At 57.6% G+C, this 18,812-nt stretch overlaps 1 protein-coding gene across 13 annotated transcripts in view; it reads left to right on the top strand.

Annotated features, from left to right (window-relative positions):
• The window catches only part of DNM1 (dynamin 1), a 43,442-nt gene extending 25,148 nt beyond the window's left edge, over positions 1 to 18,294 (top strand). For 2 of the 13 annotated variants that reach the window (XM_029919783.1, XM_029919784.1), the window contains exons 11-23: positions 451 to 537; positions 3,309 to 3,379; positions 3,585 to 3,636; positions 3,842 to 3,853; positions 6,276 to 6,389; positions 10,143 to 10,252; positions 11,020 to 11,131; positions 11,556 to 11,567; positions 11,913 to 12,083; positions 13,167 to 13,408; positions 13,777 to 13,992; positions 16,081 to 16,117; positions 17,694 to 18,294. In XM_029919783.1, the coding sequence (XP_029775643.1) occupies positions 451 to 537; positions 3,309 to 3,379; positions 3,585 to 3,636; positions 3,842 to 3,853; positions 6,276 to 6,389; positions 10,143 to 10,252; positions 11,020 to 11,131; positions 11,556 to 11,567; positions 11,913 to 12,083; positions 13,167 to 13,408; positions 13,777 to 13,992; positions 16,081 to 16,102 (1,221 nt within the window). In that variant the 3' untranslated portion in view covers positions 16,103 to 16,117; positions 17,694 to 18,294. The other 11 variants (XM_029919780.1, XM_029919781.1, XM_029919790.1 and 8 more) reach the window with 9 other exon arrangements.
• The last annotated feature ends 518 nt before the right edge of the window (positions 18,295 to 18,812 follow it).

The following is an 18,812-nucleotide window of genomic DNA, read 5'->3' as shown; positions in this document are numbered from 1 at the left end:
ACTGTCCCTCCAAGCTTTGGGGAGGACAAGGGATAGCCCCGAGGGTCAGCGAAAGCTTGGGGAGGTACCGGTCCTCCAAACAAAGGCCTCCATCGAACAGTCTGTTTCCAAGATGGCTGCTACCAAGGTGGCACAGCAGGCTGAGCCCCGTGGCATTTCTGCCCATCGGACCCACCCTCCCCCCGAAGCTGCCCCAGTAGGCCAGTGAAGAGGGCCTGGAACCGGAAAGACCCTAGTATTGCCATTTGGGTCCTACACTTGGGGGAAAGGGTGGCCATGGCTTGGTGCCTTCAGCTTCCTGGGACCCCAGGCCTCTCTTCCCCTCATCTCGGGCATTCTGTGTGTGCCTCCCACCCCACGCCCCTGGATCCCTGGATTCTGGCGGGGTGGGGGTGCTCCCCGCCGGTGCCCCCTGTGTACGTGGCTCTCTCGCCTCCCGCCCTTCCCCAGCTCCAGCAGTACCCCCGCCTGCGGGAGGAGATGGAGCGCATCGTGACCACCCACATCAGGGAGCGTGAGGGTCGCACCAAGGAGCAGGTGAGTCCCTCCTGCCCGCCCCCCCAGCTCTCCTTCTCCTTCCCATTCTGTCTCTTCTGCCTCCATCTCCCTTATCTCTCCTTTCTGCTTCTCTTTGTTTTTTATTGTTTTTAATGTTTATTTAATCTTGAGATCAAGAGTTGCGTGTTCTACAGATTGAGCCAGCCAAGTGCCCCTTAATGTTTATTTAATCTTGAGAGTGGGGTGGGGGATGGGGAAGGAGAGCATGAGCAGGGAAGGGCACAGAGAGAGGGAGAGCGAGCTCCAAGCAGACTGTGAGCTGCCAGCAGAGTCTGAGGTGGGGTTCGATCTCACGGACCTCTAAGATCATGACCTGAGCCAAAACCAAAATCAGACGCTTAACTGACTGAGCCGCCGGGCATCCCAACAATTGACCTTTTGTGTCAGGTTTAGTTTATTCAGCACAATTTCCTCGAGGTTCATCTATATTGTAGCAGATGTCAGAATTTCCTTCCTTCGTAAGTCTGAATAATATTCCATTGCACGTATACACCACATAGTGTTAATCCATTTGGGTTGTTTCTCCCTTTTGGCTCTTATGAATAATGCTTCTATGAACATTAATGTGCAAATGTCTCTCTGAGCCCCTGCTTCCAATTCTTTGGGGTATGCATCCAGACGTGGGATTGCCGAATCCTTTGGTAACACTATATTTAACTTTTTGAGGAGCCGCCATATTGTTTTCCATACTGTTTGCTGGAGCTGTGCCATATTACATTTCCACCGTCCCCTCAACCATCTGGCGGTCAGTCCTCTGGTCATCTCTCTATTTTCTATTTCTCTGGGTCACCATATACCTGTCATAGCCACCCCCCTTCCTTTTATGTAGTCATTTATCTAGTATTCATTCATTCATTCATTCCATCACAAACACGGTCACTGAGCGCTGCCTCTGGGCCCGGAGGAGCAGAGACCAGCAGGCTCCCTCATGGTCCTCACGGAGCTCACAGGCGAGTCCTCCTTACTCGGCCCTCTCTCTCTCTCGATCATCCTTCTTCTATACTGACCTCTGGCTCCCCATTCCCAGCGTCCCCGCCTCACCACCCCTTCTCCGTGATGGTGCCCTCCACATCTTTGTCTGGATGGGGTGTTTTTTAATCCTAATGGATCTCTTTAGCTCCAAAAGTGATAAATAATTAATAAAATATTCAGTCAGTATAGATGTAACTGAATTATAAGTAAGCGTTCCTTCATTCGCTATTCCCCGCCCCCAGCTCTTCCCACAAAATAACCGTCACTAGCAGCTTGGCGTGTTCCCTTCGAGGCCCGGGCATTTGTTTTCTAGGCGCATACAGATTCCAGGTTCTGTCCTAATCTTCCATAACCACAGCCCTGCTGTGTCTCTTGCCTTTTTTCTCTAACGATATTGTCGTAGCTAACATCTGCTGAGCGCCCATGACATGTCAGACGCGTGATCGACCTCATTTCACGTGTCTACACCCCTCCTGCGAGGCAGAAAGTCTTCCTCTGTGGAGCTTGAGGCTCAGGGAGCACAGGCTTATTACAGGGAGCGGTGGGGCTTGGGTCAAAACCCGGCAGCGCGCATCAGGGATGTCACTCTGGAGGCGCCTGGGTGGCTTAGTCCGTTGAGCATCTGACTTGGGCTCAGGTCATGGTCTCAAGGTTTGTGGGTTGGAGCCTCGCATCAGGCTCTCTGCTGTCAGCGCAGGGCCGACTTCAGATCCTGTCTCCCTCCCCCTCTGCATCTCCCCCACTCTCCCTCTCTCTCCCTCTCTCAAGAGTAAACATTTAAACAAATTTTATTTTTTCCACTTTACAAAAAAAGGAATGTCACTCTGGTCGTGACTCAGTTATGAATCCCATTCCCCCTCGTCATTTTCAAAGGGGGTCTTCCGGGCCAGAACTTAGAAACTGTCCCCATTCTTTTTTTTTGAATTTTGTAAAAGTTTTGTCTATTTATTTTGAGAGAGAGAGAGAGAGAGCACAAGCAGGGGAGGGGCAGAGAGAAGGAGAGAGGGAATCCCAAGTAGGCTCTGTCCCACCAGCGCAGAGCCCGAAACGGGATTTGAACTCACGAACTGCAAGATCATGACCAAGAGTCACTGAGTGCACCACCCAGGCACCCCGTCCTCATTCTTTTGAATGGCTGGAGAGTGCTTTATTGCTTGGAGGATACCGCAATTTATTTTACTTTCTGATGGCCACTCGCTTGTTTCCAATTTTTCTATTACAAACCACACCACACTGAACACTCTGGGACATATATCTTTGCTCACTTGATGAGTTTATTTACTAGATAGATAGATAGATGGATTTCTAGAAATAAACATGTGCATTTTAATATTATTAAATATTTCTAAATTACCCTCCAAGAAGGTGATACTAATTTACACTTCCACCAAGAGTATATGAGAAGCCATCTTCCCACAGTTGTGCCCACACTGGTCACTATCAATATTTATTATTAATTTGATAGGTTATAAAAGAGTCTCATTGTTTTAATTTACATTTCTTTATTAATGAAGGTGAGCATTTTTTTACGTATCCTTACTGATTACTGCACTTCTTCTATGAATTGTGCATTCATGTTCTCTATTTTGATTTGTTTCTTGTCTGTTTCACTTATTGACTTATAGGAACTCTCTTATTTATTATGGATACTATTACTGAGTATTGATTGATTTATGCTGGATTCTGTAAGTGCTATAAGTACATTTCTTCCAACTTGTCATGCACTTTAAAACTCTCCCATACTTTTCCCACTCGCCTGCTGACTGGGATCCTCGAAGGTCATGCTGCTCATCGACATTGAGCTGGCTTACATGAATACCAATCATGAGGACTTCATAGGCTTTGCCAAGTGAGTGCTCCCTAGGCAGTGAAGGTGATGCCTCCTGTGAATGTGTGTGTGTGTGTGTGTGTGTGCACGCGCGCACGCGCGTGCATGTGTATGTGCAGGACCCAGACCTGCTGGGCTAACCCTCTGATTGTGGTGCCCACTGAGCAGTGGCATTAAAGTTGGGCCTCTTGAGAGAGGTTCTGAGTCTTCCTTGTCTCCCCGTTAGTGCTCAGCAGAGGAGCAACCAAATGAACAAGAAGAAGGCTTCAGGGAACCAGGTGAGTGAACCCCAGTGCCCCAGCCGGAGGGATGGAGGGTGCCAGATGGACGCCAAGCTCTGAGAGGCCCCTCCCCCGAGGGGAAGGGTCTCACAGGGGCCAGAGAGCCTGTCAGCTGCCAGCCACAAGCCTCCCACTCCGCCTCAGTAACCCTCTCTCCTCTCTCCCGATGCTTCTCGTGGTTGCTATGGTTACCTCTTTGCAGGATGAGATTCTGGTGAGTACCAGGACTGGGGCTCTGGCTTACATAGTGAGGGGGAGGAGGGGACCATGTGTAGTGGGGATGCACAGGGGGCAAAAGGGCACTCTGGCTTGAGCTGCTTGCACACACCGGCACATGCGTGTCCACACATGCTCTGAATCCAGAGGCAAGGCTTAGCCACACACAGAGCCCATCGGCCTGTCCATCAGCCTGTCCATCAGCCTGCCCATCAGCACGCATGAGCTAAGTATCTACTTCAGGCAGAGGTAGACCATGTGGGCTGGGAGGGTGAAAATGGCTGGCGGGGGCCTCGCACTCACTAGGTGCTCCTTAAATGTTTGCTGGATGGATGGATGGATGGATGGGTGGGTGGGTGGGTGGATGGATGGATAAATGGATGCGTGGATGGGTGGATGGGTGGATGGATGCGTGGATGGGTGGATGGGTGGATGGATGGATGGATGAGGGAGAAATCTTTTTAAAGGTAGCCATCGCTACCAGAGAGTTAGGAGATGAATGAAATATCAAGAGACATATCCCTCCTTGCTTGTTTTGCCCTTTAGATCTCTGCTGGAACACTGCTTCTCATCTGGAATTTTCCAGAGGCCATAGTTTCTTTACAGTAATCTAGGGGTTTGTGTAATTATTGGCTTCATAGCCATTTCCTTCTCAAACCCCATGAGGGCAAGGGCTGGGTCTCTCTTGTCCATCAGCAAATTCTCAGCCTTCAGCCCAGGGCCTGGCACACAGTAGGTGCTCAACAGAACGAAGGCACTGATGAATGTAATATCCCAGGGCAATTTGGTTCAGCAAACGCTCAGTGACATCTACACTGTGCTGACCCCTGGACAGGTGACATCTACACAGCCCTGCCCCTTGGAGACCTGAGCCTGCAGTCGGGACCCAGGCAGGGTGGCAACTGGGGGAGCAGGAGGTGTCTGGTGCAGGGGCTCTGGAAGGGGGTTTGACAGAGCTGGGGGTGGCCGAGGGAGGACAAGGGCTGTAAGTCAGAGCAGGAAGTAGCATGACAAGGTCTGCTGGTCAGATCCTGAGTGCTAGGGCATGGCATTTGGACTCAATTCTGAGGACAGTGACGAGACACTGGGGGGATCCTCACCGAACCCAGACAGGGTGGCAGAGGGGTCATGGGGCCCCAGGCTATCTTGTTTCTGTTAGAGGCTAAGGCAGCTACGCAGCTACTGATCCACCATGTGACTTGGGTTCTCTGCAAGGTTCTTGGGGAAGCCGGAGGGGATCAAAGAAGGCTCCAGGAGGGTTTTGAGGTCCTCAGAAGCAGGCCTGACCCCAGAGAGCCTTCACACCAGCCCCGGGCTCCTTGTGTCTTCTCTGGACACTCAGAGAAGCCAGGAAGGTCAGGGCTGGGGGAGGGAGCAGAAGGAGTTCGCTCATGCTCTGTATGGCCCACCACTAGGGTCTACTTAGTGGCCTTGCCCTTGGAGTAGAATCTGCAGGCCCTGTCTGTGATGATGACTCAAGATGGTCTTGGGGACAGCAGCTTCCTCCTATGAAAAGACACCTTCGCCTGATACTCTGGGATCCCCAGGGACGAAGGGGCCTGTTCAATTCATGCTCAGCCCTTCCCCTTGCTCCCACTCCCGAACACCCTACTCCTGCCCAGAGCCTGAGGCCAAAGACCCCGTGAACCCTGCTATGGTTGCATTCATGGATTCATGTCACAAATGATTATTGATCATTTCCCATCTGCCAAGTGCACGGCAAGGTGCTGGGATATACCAGTGAGCAAGAGTTCACAGTTTAGCAAGACAGGCGTCAACAGATAATCTCTCTCTCTCTCTCTCTCTCTCTCTCTCTCTCTCACACACACACACACACACACACACACACACTTTTGAGTCTCAGCCATTGTCCCAGAGGGGAGTGATAAAAGACAATAAAGACTATAGCGGGGGTCCTGACTCCTGGGGGGCCAGGGACGGCCCGCCTGAGAATGTGCCTGCCGAGCTGGTACATGGGGGGCGCTGAGGACCTCGGCGGGCAAGCAGGCGGGGAAGTGCGTTCCAGGCCGAGGCGGCGGCAGCAGCACAGGCAAAGCCCTTGTGGTCAGAAGCAAGTCTCACGATAAAGTGCATCTGGAGCTAAAAAGACATTCAGAATCATGTTGCCCCGTTGGCCACCTCAACTCCGCTTGCACACTTTGAGCAGTGGGGAACTCATCCCCTACTCAGATGGCTGTAGCTGTCAGAAGGCCCTTTACCCTAAGCCGATCTCTGCCTTCCTCCATCTTCCAGTCTGTTCACTTGCGGTTCAAACCGGAGCAGGTCTGGCCTGCTCTGACCGGCCAGGCCTCCAAGAGCTAGAGGAGGGCTGGGCTTTGGAGCACCTCTCTCTGCCTACCCCATCCTGTGCAGGGAACCCAGGCCTCTGCCCACTGACCCCCTGCCCTCTCACCCCCCAGGTCATCCGGAAGGGCTGGCTGACCATCAACAACATTGGCATCATGAAGGGGGGCTCCAAGGAGTACTGGTTTGTGCTGACGGCCGAGAACCTGTCCTGGTACAAGGATGACGAGGTAAGGGAAGGGCCACCGGTGGGTCAGGGAGTGAGGCTCAGACACCACGATGGGCTTGGAGTAGACAGAACCACCCGACAAACAAACGGGTTTTTTTAAATCCCATCAAAGACCCTTGGATGGAGGTGGGCTGCGAGCATCCTGGCAATCCTGGGAGCTCATCCAGGCTGGATAGAGAAGATGGCTTATCAGGACCGGGAAGCCTGGGGCTCAGCGCCCTGGAGACGGTGGGCAGGGGTGCTGGGCACCCCCCTGACCCCACCAGCCCCATAGCCTTCCTGTTTTCCTGCTCAGAGGGCGTGCCGCCTCCCCCGTGGCCCGCACAGGCCTATGACACACGCGCGTCCAGCTGCAGACGCCCTGTTAACCCCTACACCCCAGTCCCCCGCACCCCAGCAGGGCAAGAGAAGTCCCCCAGTGCCTCTAGGCGGAGGGGCCAGGAGGGACGGGGCCCTGTCGGGGAGCCACGTAAAACCCCTCCCTGCCCACAGGGGCAGGCGGAGCTCCTGCCATCTCCCTCCCCTGCTGCCGGGCTCCTTTAAGAATGAGTCTATTTGGCCTCCACATCTGGATTCCAGAGGTGACCAGAGAGAATAGGGAGGGCTGGGGGGGGGGCTTGTGGTAATGAACTCCAGCTGGCCACCGAGTGGGGGAGGGGACCTTCTTCCTGAGGAAGCTTTTAGAGGAGAGGGCGCTCTCCGTGGGGGAGTCGGGCTGGGGTGGGGGCTGTGATTTTGGTCTCCAAGCCCCCTCCTGGATCGCTGCCCCCTCCAAGTCGTCTTGGGCTAGCCCCCCGCCCCCATCTTGGGCCGGGGCCTCTGTCGTCACTGGCTGGGGCGCCAAGCCATCTGGACCTCATTACCCCAACGCTGGCCTCTCCCGGAGCATGGGGCCCCTGGAAGGGATGGAGTGTGAGGTGGCGTGACGCGGGGAGGGGGGTGCTTCCTGCTCTGTCGCCCAGGCAGGCTGCCTACACCCCTCATGGGCGGGGGGTCCTGACTGCTGGCCCCAGAGCTCCTGGTGCCCTTGTGCCGAGCTCCTTACACAGGCCAGGGGACCGTGGGACCTGGGGCTGAGGGCCACACGGCAGGGAACCGTATCCAAGAGGGGCCCTGTCCTCCTGTGACTGGGTCTCGTTGAGCTTTGTGTGTACATTCGAGTCGGGTTGTGTGTGGGAGTCGCGCGTGGGAGTTGGTGTGGGTGGGCTGGGGGAGGGCAGTGAGTGGGGAGGTGGGGTGTGTGAGGCTGGTGGATGTTGGGGGGGTCGTGGGAGAGTGTCTGGGGTGTGAGCATCTAGGTGTGTTGGGGGCAGACGGTGTGTGCCTGAGGTCTGACTCTGGGACGTGTGTGCCCGTGCCCGGTGTACAAGTGAAGATGGGTGTATGCGGACTTAAGGAGGGAGGGTGTGCATGTGGAACACCCGAGAATACACACGTACTTGGGACGTAAGGAGGGGAGAGAGCTGGCGTTCCATTGTGAGGGTGCGTGTTTGTGCACACGTGTGTGCGCTTCAGATGTGCAAGGGGCACAGATGTGGGATTTTAGTTTGGGTGTGGGACTGTATATGCCTGAGTTGTGGGAGTGTACATGTCGAGTTGTTGAGTGTGTGTGTGTGTGTGTGTGTGTGTGTGTGTGTGTGCTGGATGGGAGCGGCGTTGTGCTCTAGAACACCTTGGGGACACAGAGGTGGTCTGGGCTGTGGCGAGTGTGATCTGTCCCCTCTCTACCCAGCCACCAGCCCTCTGGTCTCTGGGACTTGGGTGGCCCTCTGGGCAGACAGGCGGCTGCCCAAATCCCCAGCCCTCACTGCCCCCCCAGTTTCTCCATTCTTCCTCTGCCACCCATCAGCACCCCCATCCCGTCTCACAGCAGGGTGCCCCCACTTCCCTCTGCACCGCCTCCCAGCATCCCTCCCAACCGCCCCCCTCCAGTCCCCTGCCCCGGCTCCGGACTCCGGTTCTGGGATGGCCGTGTGGAGGTCCGTCCAGCTGTCCGGCGGCGGCGGCGCCGAGGGTCTAACCCAGCCCAGCCTAACCAATGTGCAGACTACTGTACAATTTGGGAGTCCTGAACAGATAGTCTAAACACTGGGTAGACGGAGTGGAGGTGTCCTCTGGTCCATCCAGGCAGCAGTGTCTGTCCGGCGGGCGGGAGCTTCGGCCCCATCTCCTGGAGATCTGAGGCCCCCCAGCCCCAGCCCAGCCCAGCCCGCCCGTGGTCCCTCTCTGCTCCCGTCTCCCCTTCTGCCTCCTTTGACGTGGCAGGGGTGAGCGGGAGCTGTGGCTGGGAAGGAGGGGCCTGGGGAGGGGGCCGGCCAGCAGGAAGGGAGGGGTGAGGGGAGGAGGCCGCTCCTACCTAGAGTCCAACCCCAGAGCGGAGCGCAGGATGGGGGGGAGGAGTGGGGGGGGGCAGGGCCTCCCTCGAACGCTTCCAGATGTTCCCTGGCCGTGTGTGCAACTTCCTCCTCTCCTCCCCCAGCCACCCTCTGGGGCTCCTGGCCACCCGCCTGGCATAAAGAAGGCTTTATGTGGCTGGACGGGCCAGGCGGGTGTTGGGGGCAGAAGGAGGTGGGCAGGATGGTGCCAGGACTGGGGAGCAAGGTCCTCCTAAACCCAGCCCCCAACCCGTGATCCCGGTCGAGGCTTCCGCCCAAGCCTTGAGTCCCTGAGATCCACATAGGCGTCCTCTGCTGCCTGCCCCTCCCCCCTGGCCAGGACATGGGTTCCGTGGTGTGTGGGCAAGTGGGGTCCCAGCAGCAGAAACCCTCTCCTCCTCCCAGGGCGCTATCCTGGACTATATCCTCCACGGATCCCCGGGGCCTTCCCCTGAACTTAGCAGTCTACAGACAGATCTCCGCCCATGGCAGGCTTACCCGCGCGCACGTCGGGCTGGCACCCACATGGGCATCCACAGATACACGTCACTCCTCCCAGGGGGCTGCAGACAAACCGATCACATTGAACAAGCCAGACACCTAAATCTGGGTGCCCACAGAGTGGCCCACAGGCACATTCCATACCACACAGGTATTTACAGTTGCTACACGCATCTACAAAAGTGTGCACACGTCCGCCTCAACCCAAACACGCTCACACGGGCACACGTGTGCACACGCACACATAGGCGACACAGCCACACGGGTGCACATACACGGTGGTGACAGTGTGTGTGCCGGGGCCGGCAGGCATTCGCACAGGCACACAAGCACGCACGCGTTGCACACACGGATGTCCCACCTCCGGGTTTGCGCCGTGCACCTGATTGCTAACACATGGGCGGGTTGGGGGGCGTGGGCTGAGCCAGCCCTTTGAAGCCGCTGGGGCTGCTGGGGGAGAGGGGTCCCCTTCTCTGTCTCCACAGTCAGGAAATGAAGTCAGCAGCTTATCCAAAGCGGGTCTCTTTTGGCCAGGCCAGGTTGAGTGCGGGGTCCCTGGCTGGGGCTGGCCTGGGCCGCCTCCGGGGCTCCCTTGAGGTGGGATCGGGAACCATTCTCAGTCTTGCCACCCTGCGCTCTGGGGAATGGGCTGAATGTCACTGGGGACCAGAGGTGCTCAGCAGGCCCAGGGCTCCATGGCCAGGCTCTTTTCAGACAGCACCTGTTCAGTGCAGGGTGCCCTGGCACCCAGGAGCTCAGGGCCACTCTGGGGCTCCACAGCCCCAGCCCCCCCGCCCCCAGCACGGAGGACTCTTAGGGTGTGAGGCGCGGCAGAGAGCAGTGCCAACCTCACCCCTGCTACCTATCTCTATCCACAGGAGAAAGAGAAGAAGTACATGCTGTCCGTGGACAACCTGAAGCTGAGGGATGTGGAGAAAGGCTTCATGTCAAGCAAGCATATCTTTGCCCTCTTTAACACTGAGCAGAGGTGGGTCCCCAGACGCTGCGAGCCCCGAGCCACCCTCGCTGAGCAGAAAGGAGAGGGGCCCACCCCAAGCCCTGCAGCAAGTCAGTCATTTGACAAATATTTGCTCAGTTCCTACTCTGTGCTGATTTCATGTCAAAATCTCCTTCCCCCTTCCCGCCTGCCTCCTCCCCTCCCTCCCCTGCTCCTCCCCTTCCAGTCACTCGGTTAGTGCCTGTTCTGCATAAGATACTCTGCCAGGCACTGGGGACAACGAAGAGCCCATCAGGCCTGGTCCCCTTCCCGTTGCTCAGTGTCCTGTGGAGTCCGTGACAATCAATAACCATTCTCTCCCCTCCCAAGCCAGGACTGACTCCTGTGGGCTTCCCCTCACTCGAGATGAGGGTTCCGTACAGCTGCCATCAGGAAGGTCCCCAGAGAGCCAGGGAGGGAGCCGTTTGGGGCTGCCTGGTCAGGGACGCCACTCTTCTGAGGGCCCAGCCCCCGCTTTTTAATAGAGCATTTTACACTGAGTCCTCACAATGACCCAGAGAGGTAGGAGTCCTCAGCATTAACCCGACTTCTAGACCAGGAAACTGAAGCTTGGAGAGGGGAGGAGACTTGCCCAGGGTTGCACAGCTGGGAAATGACAAAGCCAGGACTGGAGCCCAGGCGTGTTGACCCCAGTCCATGCATGGCCTTAGCCACGTGGGTGAATGGGTTTCACACCTTCCACACACACACACACACACACACACACACACACACACACACACACACCGCCCTTGCAGGAACGTCTACAAGGACTACCGGCAGCTGGAGCTGGCCTGTGAGACTCAGGAGGAGGTGGATAGCTGGAAGGCCTCCTTCCTGAGGGCTGGCGTGTATCCCGAGCGTGTCGGGGTGAGTGGCAGGGCAGGGAGGGGGCAAACTACCTGTAATAAGGGGTCCTGGGTCACCATCCTCAGCCCTTATGGGCTCATAAACAGCGCAGTCCCCCCCCCCCGCACCTGTCCCGGGGCGGGGTCAGGGTTAAGCCTTCCTCCCAGTGCTCCAATGCCCATTTTACATGACCGTCCTCTGCCACGGATGGCGTTTCCCGCATCCCCTTCATATAATGGTGGTTTCTTGTGGCTACTTCACTTTCCTCCTCTTTCACCGTGGCGGTGTCTAGAGTTGTTTAGAGTTGGGGTAGAGTGCCCTGAGTTCACTCCCCTTTTCCTCCTGGTGTGTGTCTGCTTCGGCTGTGCTTGCTGGTGGCGGCGGCGGCGGCGGTGGTGGCAATGCTGGTGTCGTGACCTCTATGCCTTTGGCGTGGACCTCCCAGGACAAGGAGAAAGTGAGTGCGCCCCTCCCTCGCCTTCAGCCAGGTGTCCGGCCTGGCAGGAGCTCTGGCCAGTTCTTTAGAATCAGGAAGGGATCTTGGAAAGGTCCTTTTCTAATCAATGGACTGGGAAACTGAGGCAAATTCTAGGCACTAGACTGAGAGCTGAGATAAGGCTGAACAAGGCCTGGACTCCTAAGAGGCAGAGCGTCTGGGGGAGTCGGCATCTGTGTGATCAGGCCATTTGTTCCCTGTGCCTCAGTGTTCCAGGCCACCCTGGGAGGGGCCAAGACCCTGGGGGTGCCTGGAGCCTGGCTGCAAGGGCCCGGCTGCCCTAACGCCCTCTGTGCTCAATGGCAGGCCAGCGAGACTGAGGAGGATGGCTCGGACAGCTTCATGCACTCCATGGACCCACAGCTGGAGCGGCAGGTGGAGACCATTCGGAACCTTGTGGATTCATACATGGCCATCGTTAACAAGACCGTGAGGGACCTCATGCCGAAGACCATCATGCATCTCATGATCAACAATGTGGGTGCAACACTTCGTGGGTGGCGGGTGCTCTTTTGGGACCAGGGAAGCAGCAGGCAGGTTGGCCTAGGGGAGGCACAGGTCCGACCCCATGGGACCAGGTCTAGAGTGACAGGTATAGGTCCACACCAGAGCTGTCCAAAAGAAATCAGATGTGAGCTCCTTATATTATTTAGTCCATTCACATACCTAAGTCGTTACAAATGTTCTTAAATGTTTTCCAAAAGGGACTAGGAACATCTTTTGAGAACTCCCAGACCATGTTGTTAAACACATACCCCACAGAACCACTACCACCCATGGCTTAGTGAAAAAGCATGGCCGCCAGAGAATTCGTACTGTGTTTGAATCCTGGCTTTGCCACAAATTCTGTGTGACTTTCTGTCAACTAGCCTCTCTGAGCCTCTGTTCTCTTATATGTAAAACATGGATAATAATAGAGTTGAGAATTAAAGGGATATCAAGTACAGAGTAACACAGTGCCTGGCACATAGTAGGTACTCAATATATCACTGAGTAACGAGTAAGTAAGACACAGGCCTACGGCATAAAAAAAACCTCAATGCCTCTCCATGAATATCCCAAAGCCTGGGCCAGATAGCACCTGCAGAGTTTAAAGAGAACATTATCTCCCCACCCCACCCCCCACATTTCATCCAATCCAGGGACACAAGGGCTCAGAAAATTTAAACTGTCGTTCACCTTACTTTGGCCCAGTGGAGCATGCAAGTCCTTGGAAAGGGTGGAAATGCCCCATTTTACAGATGGGGAAATTGAGGCTGGAAAACAGCTGAGCAACTAGGTGTCCTGATTGCATGATAGGCCCTGGGTGCTCTCCCAAATCTATGACCTTGAACAGGTCACTTTTCCTCTCTGGACCATCTGAGAAAAGGGCAAGGACGGAGAAAGGGAATCGATGGGGAGCGGAAGGTGGTGGCAATGCTAGGACACCTCCCTACCCGCCACCCCTACCCCCACCCCCGGACCGAGTTCGAGTTCTCAGTCCAGCGCACAGTCCCACGGGGCAGTCAGGTCCCAGTGCTGGTGTCGGGTCTCAACCTCTCTTCACTTCCTTGCCCGCAGACGAAGGAATTCATCTTCTCAGAGCTGCTGGCCAACCTGTACTCGTGCGGGGACCAGAACACACTGATGGAGGAGTCGGCGGAGCAGGCGCAGCGGCGCGACGAGATGCTGCGCATGTACCACGCACTGAAGGAGGCGCTCAGCATCATCGGCGACATCAACACGACCACTGTCAGCACGCCCATGCCCCCGCCTGTGGACGACTCCTGGCTGCAGGTGCAGAGCGTACCGGCCGGACGCAGGTACCAGGGCCGGCCCCCACGGCCCCAAAGCCCCCCAGCCCGGGGCCCGCGGGAGGAGGGCCGGGACCGGGCAGTGGCGCGCCCGCGTCACCGGAGCGGCTCCCACTTGGAGCAGGGGGCGGGGCTTAGAAATGGGCGGGGCTTGTCGCGGGGCGGGGCTTGCCGTGAAGCGCTGGCTGCGGGGCTGGGTGGAGCTGGAACTTTAGAGCCACCGGAGGCGGCCCTTAAATTCTGGGAATGCGTTGGGCGCGGCAGGGCGGGGCTTGCGCGCATGGGCGTGACTGGCACGGGGCTGGGGGCGTGGCCTCAGGGTGGGGCGGAGCTGCTCACCTCTCCCTTCCTTGTCTTCCGCACCCTCTCGCCCGCAGGTCACCCACGTCCAGCCCCACTCCGCAGCGCCGAGCCCCCGCCGTGCCCCCAGCCCGGCCCGGGTCGCGGGGCCCTGCTCCTGGGCCTCCGCCTGCTGGGTCCGCCCTGGGGGGGGCGCCCCCCGTGCCCTCCAGGCCGGGGGCTTCCCCTGACCCCTTCGGTCCGCCCCCTCAGGTGCCCTCGCGCCCCAACCGCGCCCCGCCCGGGGTCCCCAGGTGAGTAGGGGCTGTCAGCGTCGGAAGAGACCACCGGGCGGGCGTAGCCGGGAGGGAGGTGGGGCCAGAACCGGCCCTCTCCATCCAGGGCGCTTCGGACGTGGGTGCCCGAGCTACGGGAGGTGTGGCCGAGGGCTGGCGGAGCCTGCCCCCCAGGGAGCGCTGAGTCCCGGAGGTGGTCGTTTCTGCGGAGGTGGCCGTGGGACTCATCCCACCTGCCCCCTTCTTTCCAGCACTTGCATGGCGCTTCCCTCCCTTTTCACTTCTCTCTCCCACTGTTGCGTCCCTCCTTTCTCCTCGCTCTCCTCCGTTCTCCATTCCGCCCTCAACTTCTCTCTCCCAGCCCCTAATGACCCACCTCAGGTCTGGGGATTTGAACTCAGATCTTCTCCAGATGTGGCGTTTGTGTCCTGACTTTTTGAATTTTCCCAAGGGAGATGACTGGCCTCTGGCCCACAGCAACAGAGGCCAGGCTGTGACTGTGACCAGTAACGTGTGTGATGTGTGTGGGGGCGTGCACACGGGTGTGAGTGTAAGAATGGCGCTCCGGCTCGGGGCTAGGATGGGGAGCCTCTGGAAAAGGGGACTGGGAGGGATAAGGCAGTCTAATGGCTTTCTTCTTTCCCCCTTGCCTCTACCTGGCCTGGACCAACATGGTGGGGGAGGGGGGAGCAGTGGGTGAAGGGCTGCCCCATTCCCAGAGATTTCCAGGGCAAAGAATTCTACTTCATCCCTTAGCTTTGCCTTCTTGATTCATGGCCCTTTTTCAAGGAAGCTCATTCTGATATCTCAGTCCCTGTTTCCACGGGCCACATTCTCTGAGGAAGAGCACATCAGACCAATAGCACCCACCCTGTGTTTCCTGATGGCTGGAGGGTAGGACCTCGCATTCATGAGTCTAGCTCCCATGAACCCAAATGGAGCAGAGATGGGACTTGCTTCGACGGTGATCTGATGACCAAAGCAGATGGAGTAAAGCAGGCAGCAGGGCAATGGTCCAGAGCACTGGACTGGAGCCCAGAGGTTCTGGTTCACTCTGTGCTGTAAGCAAGTCACTGTCCCTACGAGGGCCTCAGTGTCCCTTCTACCACATGATACTTCACATTCTGCCTTTCTCCCAGGGTTGGCGTGAGGATCAGGGGAGAGAGAGAGTGACTGTAGAGGAGCCGCATGAAGTGAAAATGTGGCTGTAGGAACACCTTGCTAACTTCCCTCGTGTGTTCAGACTCTTAAGGGAATTTGGCACTCTCAGGTGTGCGCTGAGGTGTGACTAGGGGAAGAGGAAGATTTGGCACCTGCTCTAACTCCAGTCTTGCAAAAACACACAGGAAACACTTAGCAAGTCACGCCCCTGCTTCGGGGATGAGAACAGTCTGGGAAGCTTCAAGACAGCTTGACATGGGGGAGGTCTGGGGGCCGACTGGGATAAGACTCAGGTGGTGAGAAGTCAGGGGCATCTGGGAACGGAGCGGCGGTGTGGGCGAAGGTTTAGCGTGGGATGCACTGAGGAGAGCCGCTGGCCAGAGGAGAGTGCAGATGGAATGAGGAAGAATAAGAAAAGGATGCCCTGGGCACAGTGGGGTGGCTGCAAAACCTAAAAGTTCACAGAAGACTTTGTCTTCCCGAGGCTCAATGCTGCGGGGACTAGGGAGCCATGGGAGGTTCTTGGGCAGAGAAATGACAGCTGGACCCTAAGAAAGCAAGACCCGTCCCTTATGGAGCACTGCAGGTGGCCCTCTGAGCACGCCAGGCACAAGTGTGCAGGGAGCTGGTGCAAACGCCTCCTGTGTACGGGCGAGCTTCTGTGTTGTGACTCAGCCCACGCGTGTGCTTCAATGTGCAGAGTGGCTGCATGCCCCGGATCCGTGCTGCACGTGCCGGCCAGTGAGGGTGCTGGGCAGCGGGGGGCGGGGGAGGTGTGCGTATGCGTGTTGTTTGTGGGCATGTGTGTCAGCGTGTGCATGCAGGGCCGTAGGGCCTCACAGCATGTGTGTGCACGCCCGGGCGTGTGCGTGTGCGTGACTCTACCCGAAGGCCTGCCCCGTCTGTGCGTGTGAACTGCCATGTTGATTTCGTGCTGTCTTTCAGAATCACTATCAGTGACCCCTGAGGAGCGTCAGGCACGGTAGGTACACACATGCCTCTCTGCCTGCTGCATGAGTGGTGTGTCTGCCCCCCCTCCGCTGCACCAGCTCCACACTGGGGGGCGCCCCTGGGACCTCAGAGCCAGGCTCCCCTCCCCCTCCCTTCTGCAGCTCCAGACTTATTCTTTCCTCTTTCTGTCCTTGCTGACAGCTGGCTCTCTCACCTCCCTTCACAGCGAGCCTCGGGACTCAGTGCCACTGGTCAAGACCTCCATGGCTGGGCCTGGGGAGCTCTTGGGACGGGCTCTGCACCCAGGCTGGCAGAACTGGGTGCTCTCTCGAGCCATCAGAGAGGGCAAAGAGCTCATGGTTTATGGTGTAGAGGCAGGGAACGCGGCGGGGGGGGGGGGGCATTGTGCGTGGGGCTGGACTCAGCCAGCCAGAGGCCTTGGAACTTCATCCTGGGAATGCCATGCTCATTCCCCCATCTGAGCTGTGCTCTTGGGGCCGGGAGCTCTGGGAACTGAATCCACGACAGGGCAGAGGAGGTCAGAGCCCCATCTCCTCCATCAGATAGCCAGCAATTGAGCTGCAATCTGGGGTGAAGCCTCTGATTGTTTGCTGATTTCTGAAAGCTGGAGGGCCCCGTCCACACCTCACATGTGAGGCAGGGTCACACAGCCCCTTCTTTGCCTCCTTGGCGGTGTCATGGCTGCTAAGGCACGACAACCACAGCTTTCGCGGCCCTGGACGGAGCACCAGAGCCAGTCCACAGGCTCATGGGCCTGGGCCGGTTGCGTCTAGGGGTGACCTACACTTTTCGGCCAAGGAGACAAAGGTGTCCGCTGACCTGCGCCAAGTCAGTTTCTCTGAGTCCCACCACGTCTGGGCCGCACATTCACCCCGCGACCCACCTGCCACTTGCCCCTGCCACTGACTCTTGCTCTTCTGCTTTTCCCCAGCAGGAAGGGCCCAGCCTCACCTACGCGACCTGTGGTCCCCCGACCAGCTGAGGCTCCCCTCTTAGACTTATAAGCCTGTGGCCACTGGCATCCGGCTGCCTGACCTCCCTGCCTCCCCAGGGTCCCTTCTGAGGACTCCGGGCTTTCTGCCCGCCCAGAGGGGTCTCCAGTGCCCCCTCCAGCCATCCTTGTAGCTTCGCCCTCCTGGCTCCAACAGTGTTCTTTCTCCTGTCTCTCTCCATGAGGACTGGCAGCTGTGGCCATGGGGCACACAGCCCCACACTCCAAGGCTAGGGGTGGCCCTGGGCCAGTACGTTAAAGACGGGGGAGGGGGGCACAGAAAGAGGGAAGGCAGAGGGGCCGAGCATGTGTCTGGAGCTGTGGGTGCACTGCCTGGTGGGGTATGAGATGAGAGACCAGCGTGCGTGGCGAGGGGAGGGCCGCCCCCCGGGAAGCTGTGGCCCCCGTTCATGTCCGGTTCGTCCCCCCTTCCCCTTCTCATCTCTCTCCTCCATTCCAGAACCCTTGCCCACACCCTCAGCTTCGTTTTCTCCCCCTGCCCTCCCCTCCTGCCCGCCGGGCCTGGCATCGCTCACCTTACCAGTTCTCTCCCTCCTTCTCTCCGTTCTCTCTTTGCTTTCTCTCCAACTGCCAGCCGATCGGGTCAGGCAAGTCCATCCCGTCCTGAGAGCCCCAGGCCCCCCTTCGACCTCTAACCAGATCCCTCTATTCCTCGGAGACCTCCCTTTCCAAGCCTGCCTGGACGGCTGTCCTGTGACCTGACAGTGGCTCCCCAGCCCTAAAGCCTCCCCCTTCATCTGTGACTTAGTCCATTGTAGTGGTGAAGCTGACACATCCAGGCGTGATGTTGGTGAAAACTTGTGCCCCCTCTGTGGTATTGCTCCTCCCTCATTCTATAAATATCTATAAATATTCATATATATATATACACACACACACACATATATGGCCGCCACAGCCTCGCCGCTAGTGTTGGGAATCAATCACCATGCTGTCCCTGAGGAGTCTTGTGGCCCAACAGCAAGGGAACACTGTCACCCTGACACCCCCTCTCCAATGTGTGCCACCTCTAATGAGCCTCCCCATCACGCCCAGCCCGTGGTCGGCCACCTCTCCGTCCCTCCCCCGGCCGAGCACGGGGGTACCGCACCGGCGGCTGTGTGGTTCTCCGACCACCACCAGTCTTGCTGTCTCTTGGCTGAGAATAAAACCCATCCAGACAATGGGAAACCGTCCTCTGTTGGCTTGTGTTCTTTGTGGAGTTCCGGGATAGGCGAAGGCTCACACCCTGGGACGCAGTAGGGAAGGGCCTAGCCATTGCTGGTGTGCTGTGAGGAGTGGCAAAGAAAGGCCCCGTCCCTTCCAAGGCCTACTGGGAAAGCACTCAGGGCCTTATCCTGGGAAGCCTGCTCTGCCCACCAGAGGGCAGGGCCACCAACTCAGCCTGGAGGGAGGACTAGGGGCATTGGCACGCACTGCAGAGGGACGGGACAACAGGCCACCAGAGGGGCAGGGTGATGCCACAGTAACTGCCTGACCTGGAAGTCAGCACACTTGAGTGCTGGGACCTTGCCTGCCCCTCCCCAGGGCTGGATCAGGCTTCTGAGCCTCTTGGCCATTAGGGCAGGAGTATCCCCCACCACCTTTGAGTCCACCTGAGATCCCCCAGGCTTCCCCAAGCAGCGGGAGAGTGACAGAGCTGGGCCATCTCTAACAGCTCCTTTGGGCAGGCTCAGACACATGGGGGGGGTGG

Source organism: Suricata suricatta, chromosome 13 (genome assembly GCF_006229205.1).
Source record: "Suricata suricatta isolate VVHF042 chromosome 13, meerkat_22Aug2017_6uvM2_HiC, whole genome shotgun sequence".
NCBI classification, from domain to species: domain Eukaryota; kingdom Metazoa; phylum Chordata; class Mammalia; order Carnivora; family Herpestidae; genus Suricata; species Suricata suricatta.
Note: the sequence above shows the minus strand (reverse complement) of the source record. Positions and strands in the feature narration are given on the sequence as shown.